The following is a 19,739-nucleotide window of genomic DNA, read 5'->3' on the forward strand; positions in this document are numbered from 1 at the left end:
ATGAAAAGTCGATTGCCTTATGACCTCATCTAATAGGGGATCTGGTTTCACCCTAGAGGGCGATGTACGTTAACACCTGAGGGCATGGTGGGAGGGCAGTGGTGGAAGGAGCATCCGGACTAAGCGGACAACACGTGTTAAGGGATGAGAGGAGCTTGGAAGTTGGCTCCACTTGCTGCAGAGACGAGAGGAAAGAAAAGGTTCCAGGAGAGAGTGGCCATCCCCAGGCTCCCTGTTGAGGGGTATTGTGGGGGTGGCCAATACTGCACCTGGATTTATTATCCACAGCATCACTGGCCAGCTCCAAACTCTCTAGCTGTTTAATTTCTTTAACATTTTTCAATGTAGTGTCAAGAAGGGTCCATGATAATAACCCCAGAGTATCCTTTAATTTCCCTCTATTGCGGGAGAGTCTGGGCTTGTATAGTGACAATGATCATTGTACCTAATCTCATACTGGTTTTTGAAGGAAACAAAATGTACAAAGAATAAAATTTGTCATGATTTTTTCCCACACTTTTCAATTAAACTGGAAAAAAAAAGAAAAAACACCTTTTTTATTCTGATTAGTGAATCCACTGACTCCCTCTAGGAGTTGGTATACTCTGATGACAAACAGGCACATCTCAGGTCTCCAGGCAGACTAGGAGTCCGCAGTCAGCCCCCACCGTGGACGATGCTGTGATTACAGCAGACGCGGTACTGGATGCGAATGTGGGATAGGTTTCTAGGAGCATCTGAGGCATAAGAAAGGAACATGTGCTAAGGTTCAAAGAGGAGCAGGCCTGGGCATATTGTGTTCATGGAACTACAGAGAGTAGGACAAGGTTGCAGCTGAGAGACTAAGGCAGGAGCCAAGAGCTCAGAAACTGGCCAGATCTTAAGATGCAGGGACTTAGGTTTTAGTAGGCAAAGGAACTTGAGTTCAAGGAACAAGGAGTATTAGTCAGGTTAGTATCCATTGTAGAAACAGATAAGCCCCAGAGTCTCAGAGGTTTAGCCCAATGGAAGTTTATTTGTTTATTTATTTTTGCCAATGCAGGAGATGCAAGAGATGCAGGTTTGATCCCTAGGTCAGGAGGAGCCCCTGGAGAAAGAAATAGCAACCCACTCCAGAACTCTTGCCTGGGAAAATCCCATGGACAGAGGAGCCTGGCAGGCTACAGTCCATGGGGTCACAAAGCGTTGGACACAGTTGAAAGACTGATCACACAAAGTCTGAAATGGGCAATTGTGACCAGCAGCTGACACCCTAGATAAGGATATAGACGCTGCTGGAGGATGAAACGTGTCCCTGCAGGTTCCTTCCTTTACCATCTGCGCCACCAGAGAAGCCTTCTCGGATCCAAATACCAAAAAACCACTATTCAGGGAAGGGGCTCTGGTAGGGACAGCAGTCAAGACGCCTTCCCCCTCTGCCCCCGGGGGAGCATGACGTCATTGTGATCATGCAGTCATTTGCAAGATTTCGATGACCTTGAATCATGTGCCTGAGACCCAAAGATGCTGCTCGTGGCTGCTAGGAGGGGCCACCGGGGAGTCCCTCACGCCTCACCTGGGTCTGCTGGGGGAAACCTGGTCTCTGGGAGATCACACCTGGGGAGGAGTGTGATCCCTGACCCGAGACAGAGACTTTCCCATCGGACTCCCAGAGGCAGAGACCGCAACCCACTGTGGGCCTCACAATGCCTTGCTGAAGTTTCCCCACCGCCTTCCAAAAGCAGCTGCCCAGCCAGGGTTAGGCACATGCCGCCCCCGCCCTTGGGTTCCTATCAGTCACCTCTTATGCCCAGTGAGTCATTCTCAGGGGAGTTTCCACAATCCTCTCTATTGGATGGGTGCCTCTCGTTTCAGCTCTCTGCCCCTGATGGCGGGCCAGCCCTTGTGGCCCCCTGTGCTCGAGCCAGCCCCCCACCCCTCAAGACCCCCAGATCAGAAGAGTCCTCCCAGCCCCGTGGGCCAGGCCGACCCGGGAAAGAGTCTCTGAGATCAAAGGCCGAGCTTCCCCCAAGGACTTGTCCCCACAAGCTCCCATGCCTCCCATGTGTCTCCCTGGAAAAGGTTACATGTGTCTAAGAGAGCTAATTGGCTTAGCTGTTTTAATAAGCTCTCCTGAGACACATATTCAGCAGCCGTACACCTGCCTCCTATCACATAAAATGCAGCTCGCAGGGGTTATTGTTACAAAATGCATCAAAGTTGGCAAGCCGAGCAGCACTTGGAAGGCGAGACCTGTGTTCTAGGAAGTTTGGAGAGGCGTGATTTTCATGGGCTCAGCTTGGTGGTCCTTGGAGGGAGCCGCCAGGAAGCAAAGATTATTCAGGAAAACAGCAGAAAAGTATCAGAGCCAGGAAGCTGATTAGTAGATGGCAAGGAGACCTTGGGGCGGTCACCTCTTCCACCTGAGGCTGTTGCTTTCTCAGCTGTAAAATCAAAAAGGTTGATGTGAGGCTGCTGTGAAGGGATGTTCCTTGTGTTCGAATGCCGTGTCCTTGGGGGCATGGCTGACACTGTTGCCATCTCAGATTCCCATGTTTATTTTGACAGTATTTTGGTCCATGATAGTCAAGTGTTGCTAGGATATATTAAAATAATTTTCTAGTGGATGGAAGTTAAGTGTTTTGAAGAAGAAAGCCTTAAATTTCTTTTTCTTGTTTGCATAAAGGTGCATGGGATTAGTGGTTCTCTTGGGTTGTCTTTTAAGTTCCGTCTAACTCTTTGTTCTCAGCTCAGGATATTTTTATTGGGTTGCTGAGGTGGGAAAACAGACATTTGACAGAGATAAGATGTAAGATGAGGACCTAAACAATGAGCCCTAATTAAGGGCAGTTCCCTTCCAAGTTCCCTGGGAACCACGAGGAAACAAGATGCAGCAAAGTCAAGGCCTGCCCTTGACGGGCTGGTGAAGCCAGACGCTTCCTGCCAAGTTGCCGGCTGGTCTTTGAAACTTCTAGAGCCAGGCCACTGCCCTTATTTCCCCACAGACTCCTGTGCAGAGATTCAGGAATCCCTGCTTTCCTCAGGCATGGCTAGGGTGACCTGAAGGCCCTCAGTTGGCCAGACTCACGCTCCTGGGGAGGCCATGAAAATGTTCTGGAAGCAGCCACAGGGCACCCAGGCCCACAGACTGAGCCCATGGTGGATCCAGAGAGGGGCCCACAGACTCCTGACCAGAGAAACAGCTCATGGGATCCATGCAACACAGCCCCTCTGATGCGCTGATTTCCATCAGAGAAAGACTAAGGAAATAAAACCAAGCCCCCACTCAAATTCTCCCAGGAATAATGAGCCTTGCTCTCTCTAAAACTACCACTCACTTTTCCATGTTTCATTGCACCGTGACTGTCTTTGCTGGTTGGCTGTTGCCTTTGCCAGTCATTCATTCATTCTGGGTTTTCAATATTAGAGGTCTGGTGGCTGGTGTTGCCTTTTAGTTTCCACCTGGGAGAGACTGTTCAGGGCAGAATATGCAGAAGGATGGCACTGGCCCCCGTTTCTGTGTACTCAGGGACTGGGCTCTCCCTTCCCGGATCCAGATGGAGGTGTATAGGTTCTATCCAAATTAACCGTTCCTGTAGGACTTGCATTCAGGGCATCTCTGCTGAGTTGAGACACAATCCTCTCACTCCATCATCTGGCTTTCTGCTTATCTGCAGGGACAGTGAGCAATAATGCTCGGTCTTCTCTGCGGTGAAGGTTTTCCCTCTCTCTGCTCAGCGTCTAGAGCTTCAGCGGGGGGACAAGCCTGAGAATAAATGACAGCCATCCATCACATCTTACCTCCAGCTCCCCAAGGCACTGTATACCCTGCTGCTTTCTGAAGTTCCCTTAGAGTAGCAATACTACTGCCTGGTTTCCTGGTTCAAGGGTCTTCAAACTGTAAGGATTTCCAAGAGCACTATTAAAGGAATCTCCCTGAAGATCACCACCTTTCATATATAGTGCAAAGTTTGTTCTGATTAAAAATATGTCCTTTTCCCACTTTATACAAGAAAGGAGTACCCCTTGGTGATCAAGAACCTTACTAAGGTGCTTTGCCCTAGTATTTAAAAGCCTCCAGGGCCAAACAAAGGAACTGTTCAAAATATTGGAGTAGGTGTATAGAAAAGAATGCTTACAGTGACAAAATAACAAAACTTAAAAAAAAAAAAACCAAGCAATTTCCAATGCTCTCTTTTAAATTATTTAAGAAAAACTTAATTGAATTGTCAGCTGAAGCAGTATTTAAAAATTTATGATGATAGATCACTATGTGAATGTTAGCATTCAAAGAAGCAGTTCAAAGAATTAAATGACAAACTACTTCTATTTCCATCTACTTATTTATGTAAACTACTTTCTTAGCACTTAGATTTAACAAATAGGAATAGAGTCAATTCTAAACTTGGTCTCATTCTACAGATCAATCATATTCATCCATGGATATATACAAACTTATTTTTAAAAGATCCTATTCCTTTCCAATAAAATTGTTAACTTTTTTTTTAAAAGAAAACATGATTTTAAACATTCATATCTTATTCATTTTTAAATGTCAAGAGTTATCGGTAGACTTGAAAACACCTTAAAAACAAGTCCTTGGCCACCTTCAAATTATTCTTGGTGACCTTAACATCGCTCTAACTTTTTATTTTTAAAAATCATTTATTGAAATTTGGGATTCCACTTGGTACAATGACAAGCAAAGATACTTTGAAACAATTCTTCTCTCCAGCAACAATTGAAAATGCTGCTGGACTGTGTGTGTTGCGGGGGAGGTGATGCATCAGACACAGACCAAGATCTAGAGAACCAGGTGTATCTGACAATTGGCACCATATTTCCCCTCCCTTCAAACACTGACCTTAAAAGCAGCCCCTGAGAAACTAAGACACTAAACTGAGGTTTTGACAGGATCTTGGGATGGGGGAAATGACAAAGATTGGCATTCACAGGTCACCATGGAGAAGATATAGAAAACATCCTAGACTTTCAGTTGTGACAATAACAGACAATATCCCTGGAGTAAGAATGAGCTTTTGAAAATCGATGCTTTTGAACTATGGTGTTGGAGAAGACTCTTGAGAGTCCCTTGGACTGCAAGGAGATCCAACCAGTCCATCCTGAAGGACATAAGTCCTGGGTGTTCATTGGAAGGACTGATGCTAAAGCTGAAAGTCCAATACTTTGGCCACCTCATGTGTTGACTCATTGGAAAAGACCCTGATGCTGGGAGGGATTGGGGGCAGGAGGAGAAGGGGACGACAGAGGATGAGATGGCTGGATGGCATCACCGACTCGATGGGCATGAGTTTGAGTAAACTCCGGGAGCTGGTGATGGACAGGGAGGCCTGGCATGCTGTGATTCATGAGGTTGCAAAGAGTCAGATATGACTGAGTGACTGAACTGAACTAAACTGAATGAGCTAGAAGCAGACAAGGGGTGATGACCTCTGGATGGCTGAAGCCTTCATAAATCCCAAGCCAAGCTTCAAATCATCCTCGGTTCAGTTCAGTCACTCAGTCGTGTCCAACTGTTTGTGACCCTATGGACTGCACAATGCCAGACCACCAGCTCCCGGAGTTTACTCAAACTCATGTCCATTTAGTCAGTGATGCCATCCAAACATCTCATCCCTTCTCCTCCTGCCTTCAATCTTTCCCAGCATCAGGGTCTTTTCAAATGAGTCAGTTCTTCACATCACGTGGCCAAAGTATTGTAGTTTCAGCTTCAGCATCAGTCCCTCCAATGAACACCAGGACTGATTTCCTTTAGGATTGACTGGTTGGATCTCCTTGCAGTCCAAGGGACTCTCAAGAGTCTTCTCCAACACCACAGTTCAAAAGCATAAATTCTTCAGTGCTCAGCTTTCTTTATAGTCCAACTCATATCCATACATGACTACTGGAAAATCAAATCATCTTAATCTCTGACTAAATTGACTCTGGGTTGGGACCTCCCCTGTGGTCCAGTAGTATAGACTCAGTGCTCCCAATGCAAGCATCCTGGATTCAGTCCCTGGTCAGGGAACTATACATCCCACATGCCACAGATGAAAGATCCCATGTGCTGCAAGTAAGACCCGGTGCAGACAAGTAAATAAATAGTTTAAAATGTAAATTCACTCTGGGTTAAGATGGTCTGCCTGTAGCCTATATACCCATGATAAGCAAAAGCATATGCTCTCCAGAATAAGTTAATAACATACAGAGTGTCAAATGATAGCTACACTTTTCCATATACAATAGAGAGCATTCAGCTATTTAGAAAAACAGAATACGGGAAAACAAGGCCTGACTGAAAACTCGGGGGAAATAAACAGACCAGTTTTGACTGAAAAATCAAGAGAAACACAGTGGACAAAAGACTCAAACTCACTGATCCAGATACCAGATGACTTAAATTGAGGTATGATAAAAGAACTAAGTGACAAAATGGAGACTTGTACTAGTAAACCTGAACCTTTAAAAAAAAAATGAATTCTAGAGCTGAAGACAGCTCTCCAGCTTAAATAGGCAAAAGAATGAAAAAAGGCAAGAAAGAATGTTCAAGATATATGGGACATCATGAAAAAGCCACATGAGGAAGGTTTGGAGAGAGAGGATGAGACACAAGTGATATTTGAGAGATGATGTTTGAGAACTTTCCAAAACGGACAAGAAATATCGAGTCACAGACTCAGGAAGTGCTGTGAAACCCGGGAGTGAACACCATGGCTATGAGAACTGCTGACTCCTCAGACAATGAGGAAATCTTCTAAGCAGCAGCAGAAAATTGTGCAGAGGGGCAGTGATAGGACTGACAGCTGACTTTCCAACAGAAACGTTGGAATTCAGAAAGACTACAATGATATTCCCAAAGTGACGGAAGGAAAATATTTCTCTGTATTCAGTGAAAAATATCCCTCAGAAATGGAGCCAAAATAATGATTTTTTTTCTAGAGGCAGAAAACTGAGAGAATTTATTGCCAGCAGGTTTAGAGTAGAAGAAATGCGAAACTCTTTAGGCAGAAGGAAAATGGTCACAAATGGAAGCACAGAGATGGAGGAAGGAATGAAGAGCCACAGAGAGAGTAAATGTGTAGAAAAGGTAAATTAATAAATAATAATATTTAGTAATAATAATTTTTAGATAAAAAAATCCATAAGGAATTAAAATACATAACAAGAGAAGCATAGAAGGTGGGAGAAATGTAAAATTCAGAGTTGAAGTGTTCAAATGTCTTTGCATTGCCTGGAACGTTATGGGAGTACAAATTTATATTTCAATAAACCAATTTCAATTTTAACAAATCATCTTTAGGGCACTATGCCAGAAAGAGGTTAATTAAAATACACAAATACAAGGTAATAGAGGACAGAAAATTGAACAATAATAATCATACATACATAATCTGAAAGGAATTAAGAAAGGAGACAAAAGCTATCAAATGCATCATGAATTCAAGACATGTATTTGGGTGGCTGACTTAAACACAAAAATTTTCTTAAGTCCATTACATGTAAAAGGTTTTTTTAAAATTTTTTTTACTAATATTTCATTAAATACTCCAGTTAATCTGAAGGAGTCTATTTATATAAAGTTCAAAAGCAGGTAAAGCTAATCTAGTGTTAGAATAGTGTTTACACTTGGAAGGGCAGTGACTGAAAGGGGGCGTGAGAAGGTACTCGTATGTGAAGGTCATGTTCTGTTTCCTGGGCTGGGTGCTGGCCGCGCAGCTGCATTTACTTTGCCAGAATTTGTTCAACAGTACATTTATCATTTGTTCACTTTGTATGTGTTTTTTGTTAAGCTTTAATAGAAATTTACATGAAAAACAACTATTATCAGACTGGATTAAAAATAAAAGCTAATATATGCTGCTTATAAAAGATGTACATTGGGACTTCCCTGGTGGTTCAGCAGTTAAGACTCCGAGCTTCCACTGCAGGGGGCAGAGGTTCCATTGCTGGTCAGAGAACTAAGATCCCACATGCTGTGCAGTATGGTCAAAAGGTAAAACAAAAAAAAACAACTTAACATTAAATGTAAGTATGCAGAAATGTTGAAAGTGATCGCATTTTTAAAAGACATAGCACACAAACACTCACCAAAGGAGAGCTGGTGCAGCTATATCATTAACTAGTGCAGACCCTAAGCTTAGACTATTTTTAAAGAACAGTTCACGGTGATATAAAAGTTCAATCTACCAAGAAGTTGTAATAATTCTAAATTTTAATGCTCCTAGTTACACAATCTCAAAATAAATAAAGCAAACATTGATGAAACTAAAAGGAGAAATGAGTATTCACAATGATGATAGATTTTTAAGACATCTTTCTCAGTCATCGATAAAAACAGAAAACAAAAAGGTTAGAAGGATACAGAAAATTTATGCAACATAATTAACATATTTACTAATTGATATTACTAGAACTCTGTACCCAGCTACTGCTAAATACCCATCATTCCCAAGTGCACATGGAACATTTGTCAAAAATGACCATATGTTAGCCATAGGGCATTTCTCAACAAATTGGAACTGTATGAAATTATACAGAATGTGTTCTCTGACTACAGTACAATTATGGTCAATAATAGAAAAATTTAAATCCACATATTTGTAAAATAACCATAGACTTCTAAATAACTCATAGTTCAAAGAAGAAATAAGTATGGAAATTTGGAAAATATCTTAGACTGAGGAATAATGAAAATATTACATATAATACAGTAGAATGAAACTAATGTCATTTTTAAATGGAAATTAATATTTACACATCCAAGTGATGACAAGGGTGGAGACACACAGGCTTATATAGTGCTGGGAGGAACAGATTAATGTAATTGCTTTGAAAAACTCTTTGGAATTATCTAATAATAAAGGTGAACATATGCACACCCCAAATTTAGCAAATCTATTCCTATGCAGATTACAACAGAAATGCACACCTACGTGCATCCAAGAATGTGTATGAGAATGTTTATATCATCATTATTCATAATTTTTAAAAAGTGGATATTCATACCAGAACTTTTGTGTCCTAATGGGTCTATTAGAAAGAAGTTGGAACTTACAACTAAAAAATATGTCTTTTGTTTCTTATAACAAAAATAACAGGTATTTATTTTAGGAAAGTTTGTTCAATTCAATAAACAATAATAGGAATTTAAAAGTCAACTATGATCCTTCTGTATCAGTTAGAAACTACTTACCACAAATTTTAGAAAACCTAGCCAACAGTGTACAATGGCTAAACACATAAGAATTTCTTTGTATCACGTAAGAAGTATGTACTTTATGTAGTTCAGCAGCTTAACATGTCATTTGAAAAGCCTAGGCTCTTTTATCCTTCTGCTCCATATTGGTATATTAACATTTTATCTCCGTGTTTGTTGACTCATGGTTTCAAAATGGCTGCCGCCAGTCCAGGGAGCATATCCTTACAAGCTACATTCCCAATTGCAAAAGAGGAAAAGATAATGCTGGCACCTCGTGTTTATTTTTCATGTGGAAGCAGAGCTTCCAGCAGATATCAATGCCCTGGTGGGTCACGTGACTATTCCTAGTCATAAGGTAGCCTGGGCACTTGAGAAAGTTTTCCTCTCTTTATACTAAGGGATGCAAACGAAGTTCAGAATTACTTCAGTTTAGCCAAGAATAAGTCTACCAAATCAGCCACTGAAATTTTACCCTTTCTTATATTTTGTTATATTTGCTTCCACTCTTTCTTAGACATAATCATCTTTTAAATATTTACAAAAATGATCTCATTCCTTTACCAACTAGTCACTAGCCTTTTTTTTCACATAAAATAGTATGCCAGTGAATACAAATGACATAATTTTAATTCCTGTATGGCATTTCGTTATTTGGATGTGCCATAATTTAAACATACCTCTATTACCAAATGTTTAAATTGCTTCTTAATTTTATATTCTAAATAATATTGTATTAAAGATGCCTGTATATGCAACTTTATTTTCTTAGAATATGTTTTCTGAAGTGGCTTGCAAGGCAAAGCATGTATACAATCAAAAATGGCATAAGCATTACCTAACATTGCCACTATGAAAGAGAGCGACCCAGAAATTCACTCCTAGGTGTATGCCTCATGTTGATGTTTTTCAAACACCGATCTTGATTCACAAGGACAGTGATATCACATATGGATCACAAACCAGTGTTTTAAAAAACCTACATAAAACAGAATAGAACAAAAATATTAGCAGGCACTGTGTATAGTTTGATGCAACATCTGTTTCTTCTGTGAGTGTGTGTGTTCTGTGTCAAGAAGCAAAATGAGTATTTTGCCACGGGTGACAAAAAGTTTTTTTAAAATGTTCCGTAGAGGAATGTTCGTGCTTGCCTTCTGATTCCAGCGCTCATATTTTATTTCTGCTTCTTGTTAATTGCCTTGATAAGAAGTTCTGTAACAGTAACAAATTACAGCAGTGACGGCAATGTTCCTATTTGCTTCTGCCCTAAATGAAAATGTGTCCCATGAAGTTTTGAAATGTAGAATTTTCACCATTGTTCATAACTAGCCTGTCAGTGAAGTTTTCATTTCCTCTTTACATCAAGTTTCATAGAGGTTTTCTTTTTTATTCGTAATGAGTTGGATTTATTTTTAGTTAACTGTTATGATTAATTTCTAGTTTTATTACCTGTGGTCAGAGATAATATGCATTGTGCTATAAAGTTTCTACTTTTGGGAAGTTATTGAGATTTTCTCTGTGGATGAGAATATGGTCAGTTTTTCCAAGTGTTGTATTTTTATAAAAATTCCATTCTTATAAGAATTCTATAATAATAAGATTCTATAGTAACATTCTACAATAATAAGATACATTTTCAATGTCTATTGACTACAACTTGGGCTTCCCAAGTAGCTCAGGTGGTAAAGAATTCACCTGCAATGCAGGAGACACTGGTTCGATCCTTGGGTTGGGAAGATCCCCTGGAGGAGGGCACGGAAACCCACTCCAGTATTCTTGCTTGGAGAATCCCATGGACAGAGGAGCCTAGCAGGCTACAGTCCATGGGGTCACAAAGAGTCGGACGTGACTGAAGTGACTGAGCTTGCACACACATTGAATACAACTTATTGATACTAACATTCAAAGCCTCTGTATCTTTATGTAGCTATCTTATATATTTTTTTATTCTTTATATCTTGAGCTGTCATTAAAGTCTCCCACCAAGACTGTAATTTTGCACTTTATATTTCCAAGCCTTCTGTGTGTTGTGTTGTGTATATTTATGGTACATAAATGCTAATTCACATTCTAAATGCTTAATGTGGATTTGTAGCTGTTTCAGGCTTATGAGATCATAATAAACTTTAATACTATTGATAGACCTGATTTTCTGGTTTACTTTTGGTGGGTTTCTTTGGTCTATTCTTTTATATCTAACATTTCTGTGTCCTTTTACTTAAACTATAAATTTAAAAAATAGTTTATGGTTACTTCATGTTGATATTCTTGCAAGAATAGAGTGTAACCCATTCACATTTATTTTGAAACAAGTATATTTGATTTTCTCTTTGATTATGCTTTCAGTATTAGTGCTTCTTGGATATTTCCTTTTTAAAAAAACTTTCTACGTACTTTGATTTTTATGCCTCTTTTTTTTCCTTTAGTGATTTGGAAGTTATGCATACAGCTTTTTTCTGTATATTCCAATCTTTTAAAATCAGTGTCTAGAATAAACGCTATATATTAATGATTCCTTCCTGCTAACAAAAATAAAAATGCTTTTCCTTTCATTTTTGTTGAAATAACTTGGAACTTTGGATCCAAGTTATTATATTAAACATTTTTTAAATATGCATCTTATTTTTTCAAAAAAATATTTTCACATGACTACGTTAATAACTTATTATTAACACTTAACTATTTTTTAAGATTTCATCTTTTGCTGCTGCTTTGTTTCAAAACCCTATCTTGTTCATTCTTAGATTCTTTTATTTTGACTTATTTCTCAATAAGCTTGAGTAAATCTAAATAGTATGGGAATATCTCTGTCCTTAGTTTCCATAATTTCTGTCCATGCATGTCTGAATTCATCAGGTACTATTGGAGTCAAGTAACCCTAGATTCTAATGCTAGCTCCTCCTCACATTTGCCCTGTGGCAGTGGGAAAATCTCACCACTTTTCTGACTCACTTCCTCCTGATAAAATGGAGGCATGATCAAGTATTATATAGGATTCATAAGGATTGTACCAAGTTTACATGGGACTCATTTTCTCTGGGCTACAAGAAAGCTCACCGTCTGGCCTCCAGACTCCTCCCGGCCTGGGAATGTTACGTACCTGCTGGTCTCCACACACCTTATTGCTTCTCCCTTTGAACTCTTGCTTCCACTGCTCTCATCGCTTCGGGCATCTTTTTCTTTCCACCTCCAGCCCCCAACACATTGGCCAGACACAGTCTATACGCCTGAGTCCATTTGGGGATTCAAGGAAAGCTTCCAGGAGGAAACAATATCTGAATTGAATGTGCCTGTGTCTGACTCCCTTACCACCCAGTAAACAGGCGCCTCACTTTAGACTTCAAGTCTGACACTGTTTTCACGAGGTCCCCTCCCACTAGGCTAGATTCTAGAACAAAACAGCATGCAGATGCTATGTCTGAACATAGTGACCTAGTTGGTGCCCAAGAAATAGACTCAACTATTTTAAACTGAGGCTGGTTCATTCCTCTCCTGCTCTATTTTCTGATAATAAGGTTTGGTGTCTCTTTCTCAGGGCAACCATTTCAACTTGTTCAAGGTTTGGGATGAAAAAACTGAGGCCACAGCAGCTCCTAACATCTAAATGCTTTTCATTCTTTTGCTTCATTTTGGAAGAGGCAAGAGTTTGGCTTAGAATCCTTGCTTGAACTCAGTGATTTTTGTGCATTTACATCAGTGCAGTACTTCTGAGTCCAGTCAGATTATTATTCCCAGGCTGGTCAGATACTAGTTTATACCTGATTCTGGGCTTCCCTTGTGGCTCAGCTGGTAAAGAATCTGCCTACAGTGCGGGAGACCTGGGTTCAATCCCTTAGTTGGGAAGATCCCCTGGAGAAGGGAAAGGCTGCCCACTCCAGTATTCTGGCTTGGAGAATTCTGGACTGGATAGTCCATGGGGTTGCAAAGAGTCAGACACGACTGAGCAACTTTCACTTTCACTTTCTCTACTTGATTCTAGAACAGGCAAAGATATACTAGAAGAATTAGTAGTTGTAAAAATTCTATAGAAAAAAAGTTTTAATTGAGACATTTTGTGTTCTAATTAATTTTTGTCATTGTTTCAAACTGAGAAAGATAACCATTAGCCAATTTTGCTAGTTCTTGTCATAAGACACCATGTTGTATTGTTATTCATCATTCAATCACTCAGTTGTATTCAACTCTTTATGATCCCATGGACTGCAACACGCCAGGCTTCCCTGTCCTTCTATCTCCGAGTTTGCTCAAAGTCCATTGACTCAATGTCCATTGAGTCTGTGATGCCATCTGACCATCTCACCCTCAGTCACCCCCTTCTCCTCCTACCCAAGTGTTCTATAGAAGTGACATTTAAAGCCCACTTAAACAAAATTAGAGCTAAATTCAATACCTATCACTAATACATTTTTATTTAATAAAAAGGAACAAAAATTTTCATTTCAACTAATGTTATTTGCTTCCTAAAATTGCCCCACGACCCTATCTTGATTACTGAAGAAAGTAACCATTAACCATCTTTCTCCTCCTTAGGCTGTGAGGTTGAGATTCTTGGTGTCAGACCAACTTACTGCCTCGAGTATAAATCTGTCCCAACGGATGCCAATTTTGTCAATGCAGTCAACGGTGCTCTTGACGTCTTCAAGTGAGTGTCCCAAATTCTTAGCCGTGCCAGTGTTCTTCCTTGTTTCCAGGACCAATAAAGAATGCTCAAGTGGATTAAGAACCCTTTGGGATAGGTGGCCCAATGTTTCAGAGAGGTGGTGAGCCTTTCCCGTGGTGATTGCTACCAGCTAGTGTGAGAAATTTTAGGTAGGGGTGGTCTTTGGAAACACTGAATTGACAGCAAGGAAGTCTCCAGGTATTTGGGACGTTCTTTGTGTTGATGGATAGTAGAGAAGCAATGTGAATGTCAGTGTTTCTCTAATCATGATATAGTGAATGCTTGGCTCTCAGAAGACATCGACAAGTTTTTGGCAAAAAAAAAAAAGGGAAAATCTGTGGTGGAAAAACGTTTGGAGAAACTGCCTACTCTGCCATCTTCTTTGGAAACATACAAAGCCTATTGGCATATTAGTACATAAAAGCTTTTTTCTTCTTCCCCATGCAACTTATCATCACACCCAGTTTGAAAAACAGAAGTCAGTAGAGCTCTCCTGAATAGCAGATTAGAGTCGGGGAAACTGACTTAACTTCTAAGTCTTGAATTTTTTTAATAGTCAACAACTTCAACTATCCCTTTAAACTGCCTCCATTTCTCTCTGCCTAATTCCTTCTTTACAATCCACTTCAGTAAGGAAAATGGATGTGACATCCTGCACTTTTTTACATTGCAAAGAGATCTGGACAGAATCCTAAGGTGATAGGAGATCTGGGTGTCCCTGAAAGCCCAGGGCCGGGGGCCCCTCATAGCTCTCAGGTAACTGGGCTCATGGCCACATGTCCTTCTGGCATGGTTCCTGGGCTGGAGGCTATAAAGGGCCAGAAACAGATCTGTAGGCGTTCCTATCTGCCGCTCCTCGCCCGGCCCCTCTGTTACAAATGAGCTGACCTGTGATGGAGACCAGACCCATGTGGAAAACAGCTGGCCACCAAGAATTTGTCAGCTAAGCTCCAAACAGGCAAGCGCGCTCAGCCCTTGAAGACTCCGGTCCCTCATGAATCAACGTGCTCCCACATAGACGTCTTTCACAAAAGGCATGCGTATAAATCCCCAAATCGCAAGCATCGTAGCTCCAGTGTTCCTGGCATCTGGGGTTGACAACTTCCTGACAGAAAGCCATCAGGTAAACCTGTGAGACTTGTTAGCTTTCCGACCACACGGAGATTTATGAATATGCCAAACAGCCTTAAAGAAGCCAGGCCAGTGGCTGCTGAATTAAGGTGCAGTGTCTAAAACCTAGTGACCTGAAAGCATTTCATTGAACTTCAGTGCAACCAGTCAACATTGTGAAATTCTCCCCACGTCCAAGCCCCACCCTGGAGGTGTGCATGGTAGACATAGGAGGCACTGTGAGGACCAGCATGTCTGGGATGCTCCAGGCTCAAGTACATAAGGCAGCTAAACGCGGAGGCACGTCTGAGGGCATGATTTTGTGGAAAGTTCCTTTATGTTCAAACATGGTGGAGGAAATGCCATCAGCCCATCAGTGTAATGAACATGGGCCTCAAAAACGTTTACGGAGAGATATGAAAATGCCATTCCCGAGTAAGAATTTTTCCCACTGCCTACATTACGGGGACCCTCCGTGATGTTTTGTTCTCTGCTGTCTGTAAAGGCAGGGGGATTTGTTATTAGTCATCCACATGTTAGCGAGTATGAATGATGATAATTTTATTTGTGAGAAACAATCAAATAATAACTTAACACAGTTCCCACCATGGAGGAAGGACCGATGCTGAAGCTGAAACTCCAATATTTTGGCCACGGGATGTGAAGAGCCAACTCATTGGAAAAGACCCTGATGCTAAGAAAATTGAGGGCAGGAGGGGAAGGGGGCGAGAGAGGATGGGAAGGTTAGAGGGCATCACCAACTCAATGGACAGGAGTTTGAGCAAACTTTAGGAAATAGTGTAGGACAGGGAAGCCTGGTGTGCTGCTGTCCGTGGGGTCACAGAGTTGGACCTGACTTAGCAACTGAACAACAACATCGTGGAGGAGAGAGGACATGGTATTTGTTAAAGAGGGACCAGTCTGTTTTGTTCTAAAAAGAGAAAATCATGCTTGACTGGCAATTTCCCTTACCTTGAAACCCGTGTATCCTCCGAACCATGAATGAAGCACACCTCTGGGTATGAGAACATCACAGTTTCGTTAAAGGGTGTGCCCTCTTGGTGATTATGACCGTGGAGAAGGAAGACGCTGGGCTGAACCTGCTCTGGACTCCATCCCTGTGCAGTGAACGGCGTCAGTGTGGACATTCGAAAGCCTGGGCTGTGGAGCAACGTGTCCTGACCTTGCACGTGGAAGGTTCACAGTCTCCAGTCCTAACCACGACTCCCCCTGGAGAAGAGATAGGCTCCCCTCTTCAGTATTCTTGGGATTCCCTCGTGGCTCAGACTCAGAGTCCACCTGCAGTGCGGGAGACCTAGGTTCAATCCCTGGGTTGGGAAGGTCCCCTGGAGGAGGGTGTGGCATCCCATTCAGTACTCTTGCCTAGGGAATCCCCATGGACAGAGGAGCCTGGTGGGCTACAGTCCATGCAGTCACAGAAAATCAGACACGACTGAGCGACTGAGCAGCCATGACTCAGGTCTGTGCGGCCCTGAGTAACTCCTCGCATCCTTTCTGGCCTGTTTCCTCACCTGCAAAGTCTGCCAAAGCCATTCTCTGGGGACACTCTTCACCACAGACCCAGAGTCTGGTGGCACATCCAACAGAGCTCATGCCGGGAAATGAGAGCGACTGCTGTCTTCGCCACACCTCACACCCGGCTTTCTTGGGAGTGGTGGGACCCGATAGCCGAATGAGAACCATTTCCACAGGTCAGTTGGGCTAAGCAGAATGTTCCCCTATTGGTGCGGGCTGCTGAGTCCTTTCAGGGTGTTGGGTCAAGCTGTCGAGTCAGCCCCACCGGGGTCTCGGTGCTGGCTCCACTTCTCATGAGCTGAGTGATGTGGACAACCATCTTGAACTCTCTATTTTCGGTATTCGTACCTGATAGGGTTGCTGTAAGGATGAATTCCGATAATGCATAAAAAGCCCTCAACTTAGTGCCTGACTTAAGCACTTGGAGCTTTCCCCCATGCCTCAGCCATAAAAAAAAATCCACCTGCAATGCGGGAGATGCAGGAGGCACAGGTTCGATCCCTGGGTTGGGAAGATCCACTGGAGGAGGACATGGCAACCCACTCCAGTTTTCTTGCCTGGAGAATCCCACGGACAGAGGAGCCTGGCGGCCTACAGTCCGTGAGGTCACAAAGAGTCAGACACAACTGAATTGATCTAGCATGCACGCACACACTGAGCACTTACTATTATTATACTGCCTACCAACAGTTACAGAGCTCCTACCAGATCCTAGACTGAGCTGAGATATGATGGCGCGTGAATGCACCCCAGGGCGAAACAACCCTGTGATTTAGAGGGGAGAAGGATACATAAATGGGCGATTAGAGTACAGTGAAGAATCACAATCTGGAGATGAACCAGGAATGCAGCAGGAGCACCTGGGGGGGCCGCCCAGCTGAGCCTGGGCGTGCGGACGTGCTCCTGGAGGGGGCAGCATCTCCCTGAGACCTGAAGGACAGGCGGGGGTGTTCGTTTCTGCAACCACGCTCTTGAACTACTCTGGGGTTCTTTTTCCTCTGCTGTAGATCGCAAGGCCCAAGGCGCTGCCGGCGTTAAGGACACACGTTCTCTCATTCTAAGGGTCGGGGAGACCAGACCCAGAGAGACCTTGCCGCCTCCCTTGTGTGTTTAAATAAGAGTTTTTCGAGATAAATGAGGCAGTCTGCCAAGAGTATTTGTTATTAATCCTTGTAAAGTCCAAGCAAAGGCGTTAGCCTTCATTCCTTTTCCATTGCTTCCTCTTTCATCAGTTGCTCTTACCACTACACTCATCATCACCAGCATCCTCACCAGTGTAGTTCTGTTGCCCTGCTTTGGGGGAGTTTGGGTGGGGCGCAGTCACGGTGGGAAGCCCCCAACTGTGCAGGGCAGGGAGGGCACATGGCCCCGTGTTTTCTCTCCTCCCAGACTCCCTCAGCCTCCTGCTCCAGTTCATCTCTCCAGTTCCCACTCGGTCTCAACCCTGTGTGGAGGCTTAAATAGCTGGGTTTGTACCACCAGTACTCTGGCCCCGAGCGGGCATTTAGCCAGAACCGAGTCTTCCTGGGAGGCAGCAAGTGTGGTCAGTGCTAGAATTCACTCTGTGTCCACCCTGGAGCTGAGTCGTCCTGGGTGCCCGGGGAACAAGCGTGCTGGGGGGTGTCTGCAGATGTCAAGCCTTGAACACAAATCTGTCTGCCTCCCACAAGGTGGCCTGGTAAAGTTTGCTCTTACTCTTGCTGGTCAGCTACACCTACAGCTCAGGGTTTCCTTTAGAGGCTTCCCCGAAGGCCAGCAGTAATGGGACAGCCATTACTTGGGTGATCATCGCTCCGCTTTTCTCTGATCTTCCGATGGCACCCAGCAGGGAGGAGGCCTTTCAGAACTGTCCCCTGCCTGTGGCCACCTCATCCGACTCCTGGGTCCTGATGAGCTGAGAGGGGAGGTGACACAGAAGCACATCCTGTGGCTTTCGTCACCATGGCGCTCGGGACTGGCAGGCCTAGATGCACTCGTCCTGTCTCTCCCTCGGAGAACCCGCTTGCTTGTTTTAGGGTGTCAGCTGTGCTCGGCCTACAGGCCCGCCCCCACCGGGGCTGCAGGTCGGGAGGAGAGAAGGCTGGGGGGGCTTCTCTCAGCCGCACCTCTCTCGCTGCCCCCCAGGAGTGGCCAGGCAGACCTGGCGGCCATCTACTACGAGCGCATCGACGTGGAAGGCCACCATCATGGGCCCTGGTCACCACAGAGGAAAGACGCCGTGAAGGCCGTGGACACCGTGATGGCGGACATGACCAAGTGGATCCAGGTGACCGGAAACCCGGCCCCCTGGGCTAGCCTCCCCTCTGTCCGTCTCCTCTGTCCCCTGGGCTGGCCCAGCCCTCCACATCGCCTTTCTTGCTCTGAGAGCTGACTGGGCCAGCTTGAGGGTCTGCAGGTACGGGGGTGGGGGTAGGGGTAGCTTCTCTTTTCTTCATACAGTGAATCACTCAGTCGTGTCCGACTCTTTGCGACCCCATGGACTATTCCGTCCCTGGAACTCTCCAGGCCAGAATACTGGAATGGGTTGCCGTTCCCTTCTCCAGGGGATCTTCCCAACCCAGGGATGGAACCCAGGTCTCCTGCATTGTAGGCAGATTCTTCACCAGCTGAGCCCCTAGGGAAGCCCTTTCTTCATACAGCATCTCCCCAAACACCGCAAGATCCCCTGTGAGCAGCCGGGCCAGTGGTGCTGAAGTGACCTGATCTGCACGGCCTCCGGGCTCAGCGGGCCGATGCTTTACCCCAAGGCTAAAGTATGGTCACCAGGTCGCCGGGAACATCAAAACCAGGCCTGGGTTCTGTCCCCGATCCTGCCACACCCTTCGTGAATGACTTTAATCACAGGATTATTTCTTAATTTTATTTTTTTATGGCAGTATAGTTGATTTGCAATGTGCTAATTTCAGGCGTATGGCAAAGCGATTCAGTTACACACACACACATATATGTATATGGTTCTTTTTCATTATAGGCTATTACAGGTATTGAATAGAGTCCCTTGTACTTTTACAGTATTCCCAGGTGGCCCAGTGGTAAAGAATACATCTGCCAAACAGGAGCCTCAGGAGACGTGGGTTAGACCCCTGAGTCAGAAAGACCTCCTGGAGGAGGGCATGGCAACCCACTCCAGTATTCTTGCCTGGAGAATCCCATGGACAGAGGAGCCTGGTGGGCTACAGTCCATGGGTTTGCAAAGAGCTGGACATGACTTAGTGACTAAACCACCACCACCACCTTATTGTTTATTTTTTATAC

At 43.7% G+C, this 19,739-nt stretch overlaps 1 protein-coding gene across 4 annotated transcripts in view; it reads left to right on the top strand.

Moving 5' to 3' along the window:
• Positions 1-19,739, top strand: part of ENPP6 (ectonucleotide pyrophosphatase/phosphodiesterase 6) — a 105,693-nt gene that overhangs the window by 63,747 nt on the left and 22,207 nt on the right. For all 4 annotated transcript variants that reach the window (XM_070460087.1, XM_020876537.2, XM_020876536.2 and 1 more), the window contains exons 3-4: positions 13,709-13,820; positions 18,609-18,750. In XM_070460087.1, coding sequence (XP_070316188.1) covers positions 13,709-13,820; positions 18,609-18,750 — 254 coding nt within the window. The remainder of the gene's footprint in view (positions 1-13,708; positions 13,821-18,608; positions 18,751-19,739) is intronic.

The sequence above is a fragment of the Odocoileus virginianus genome, chromosome 32 (genome assembly GCF_023699985.2).
Source record: "Odocoileus virginianus isolate 20LAN1187 ecotype Illinois chromosome 32, Ovbor_1.2, whole genome shotgun sequence".
NCBI lineage: Eukaryota > Metazoa > Chordata > Mammalia > Artiodactyla > Cervidae > Odocoileus > Odocoileus virginianus.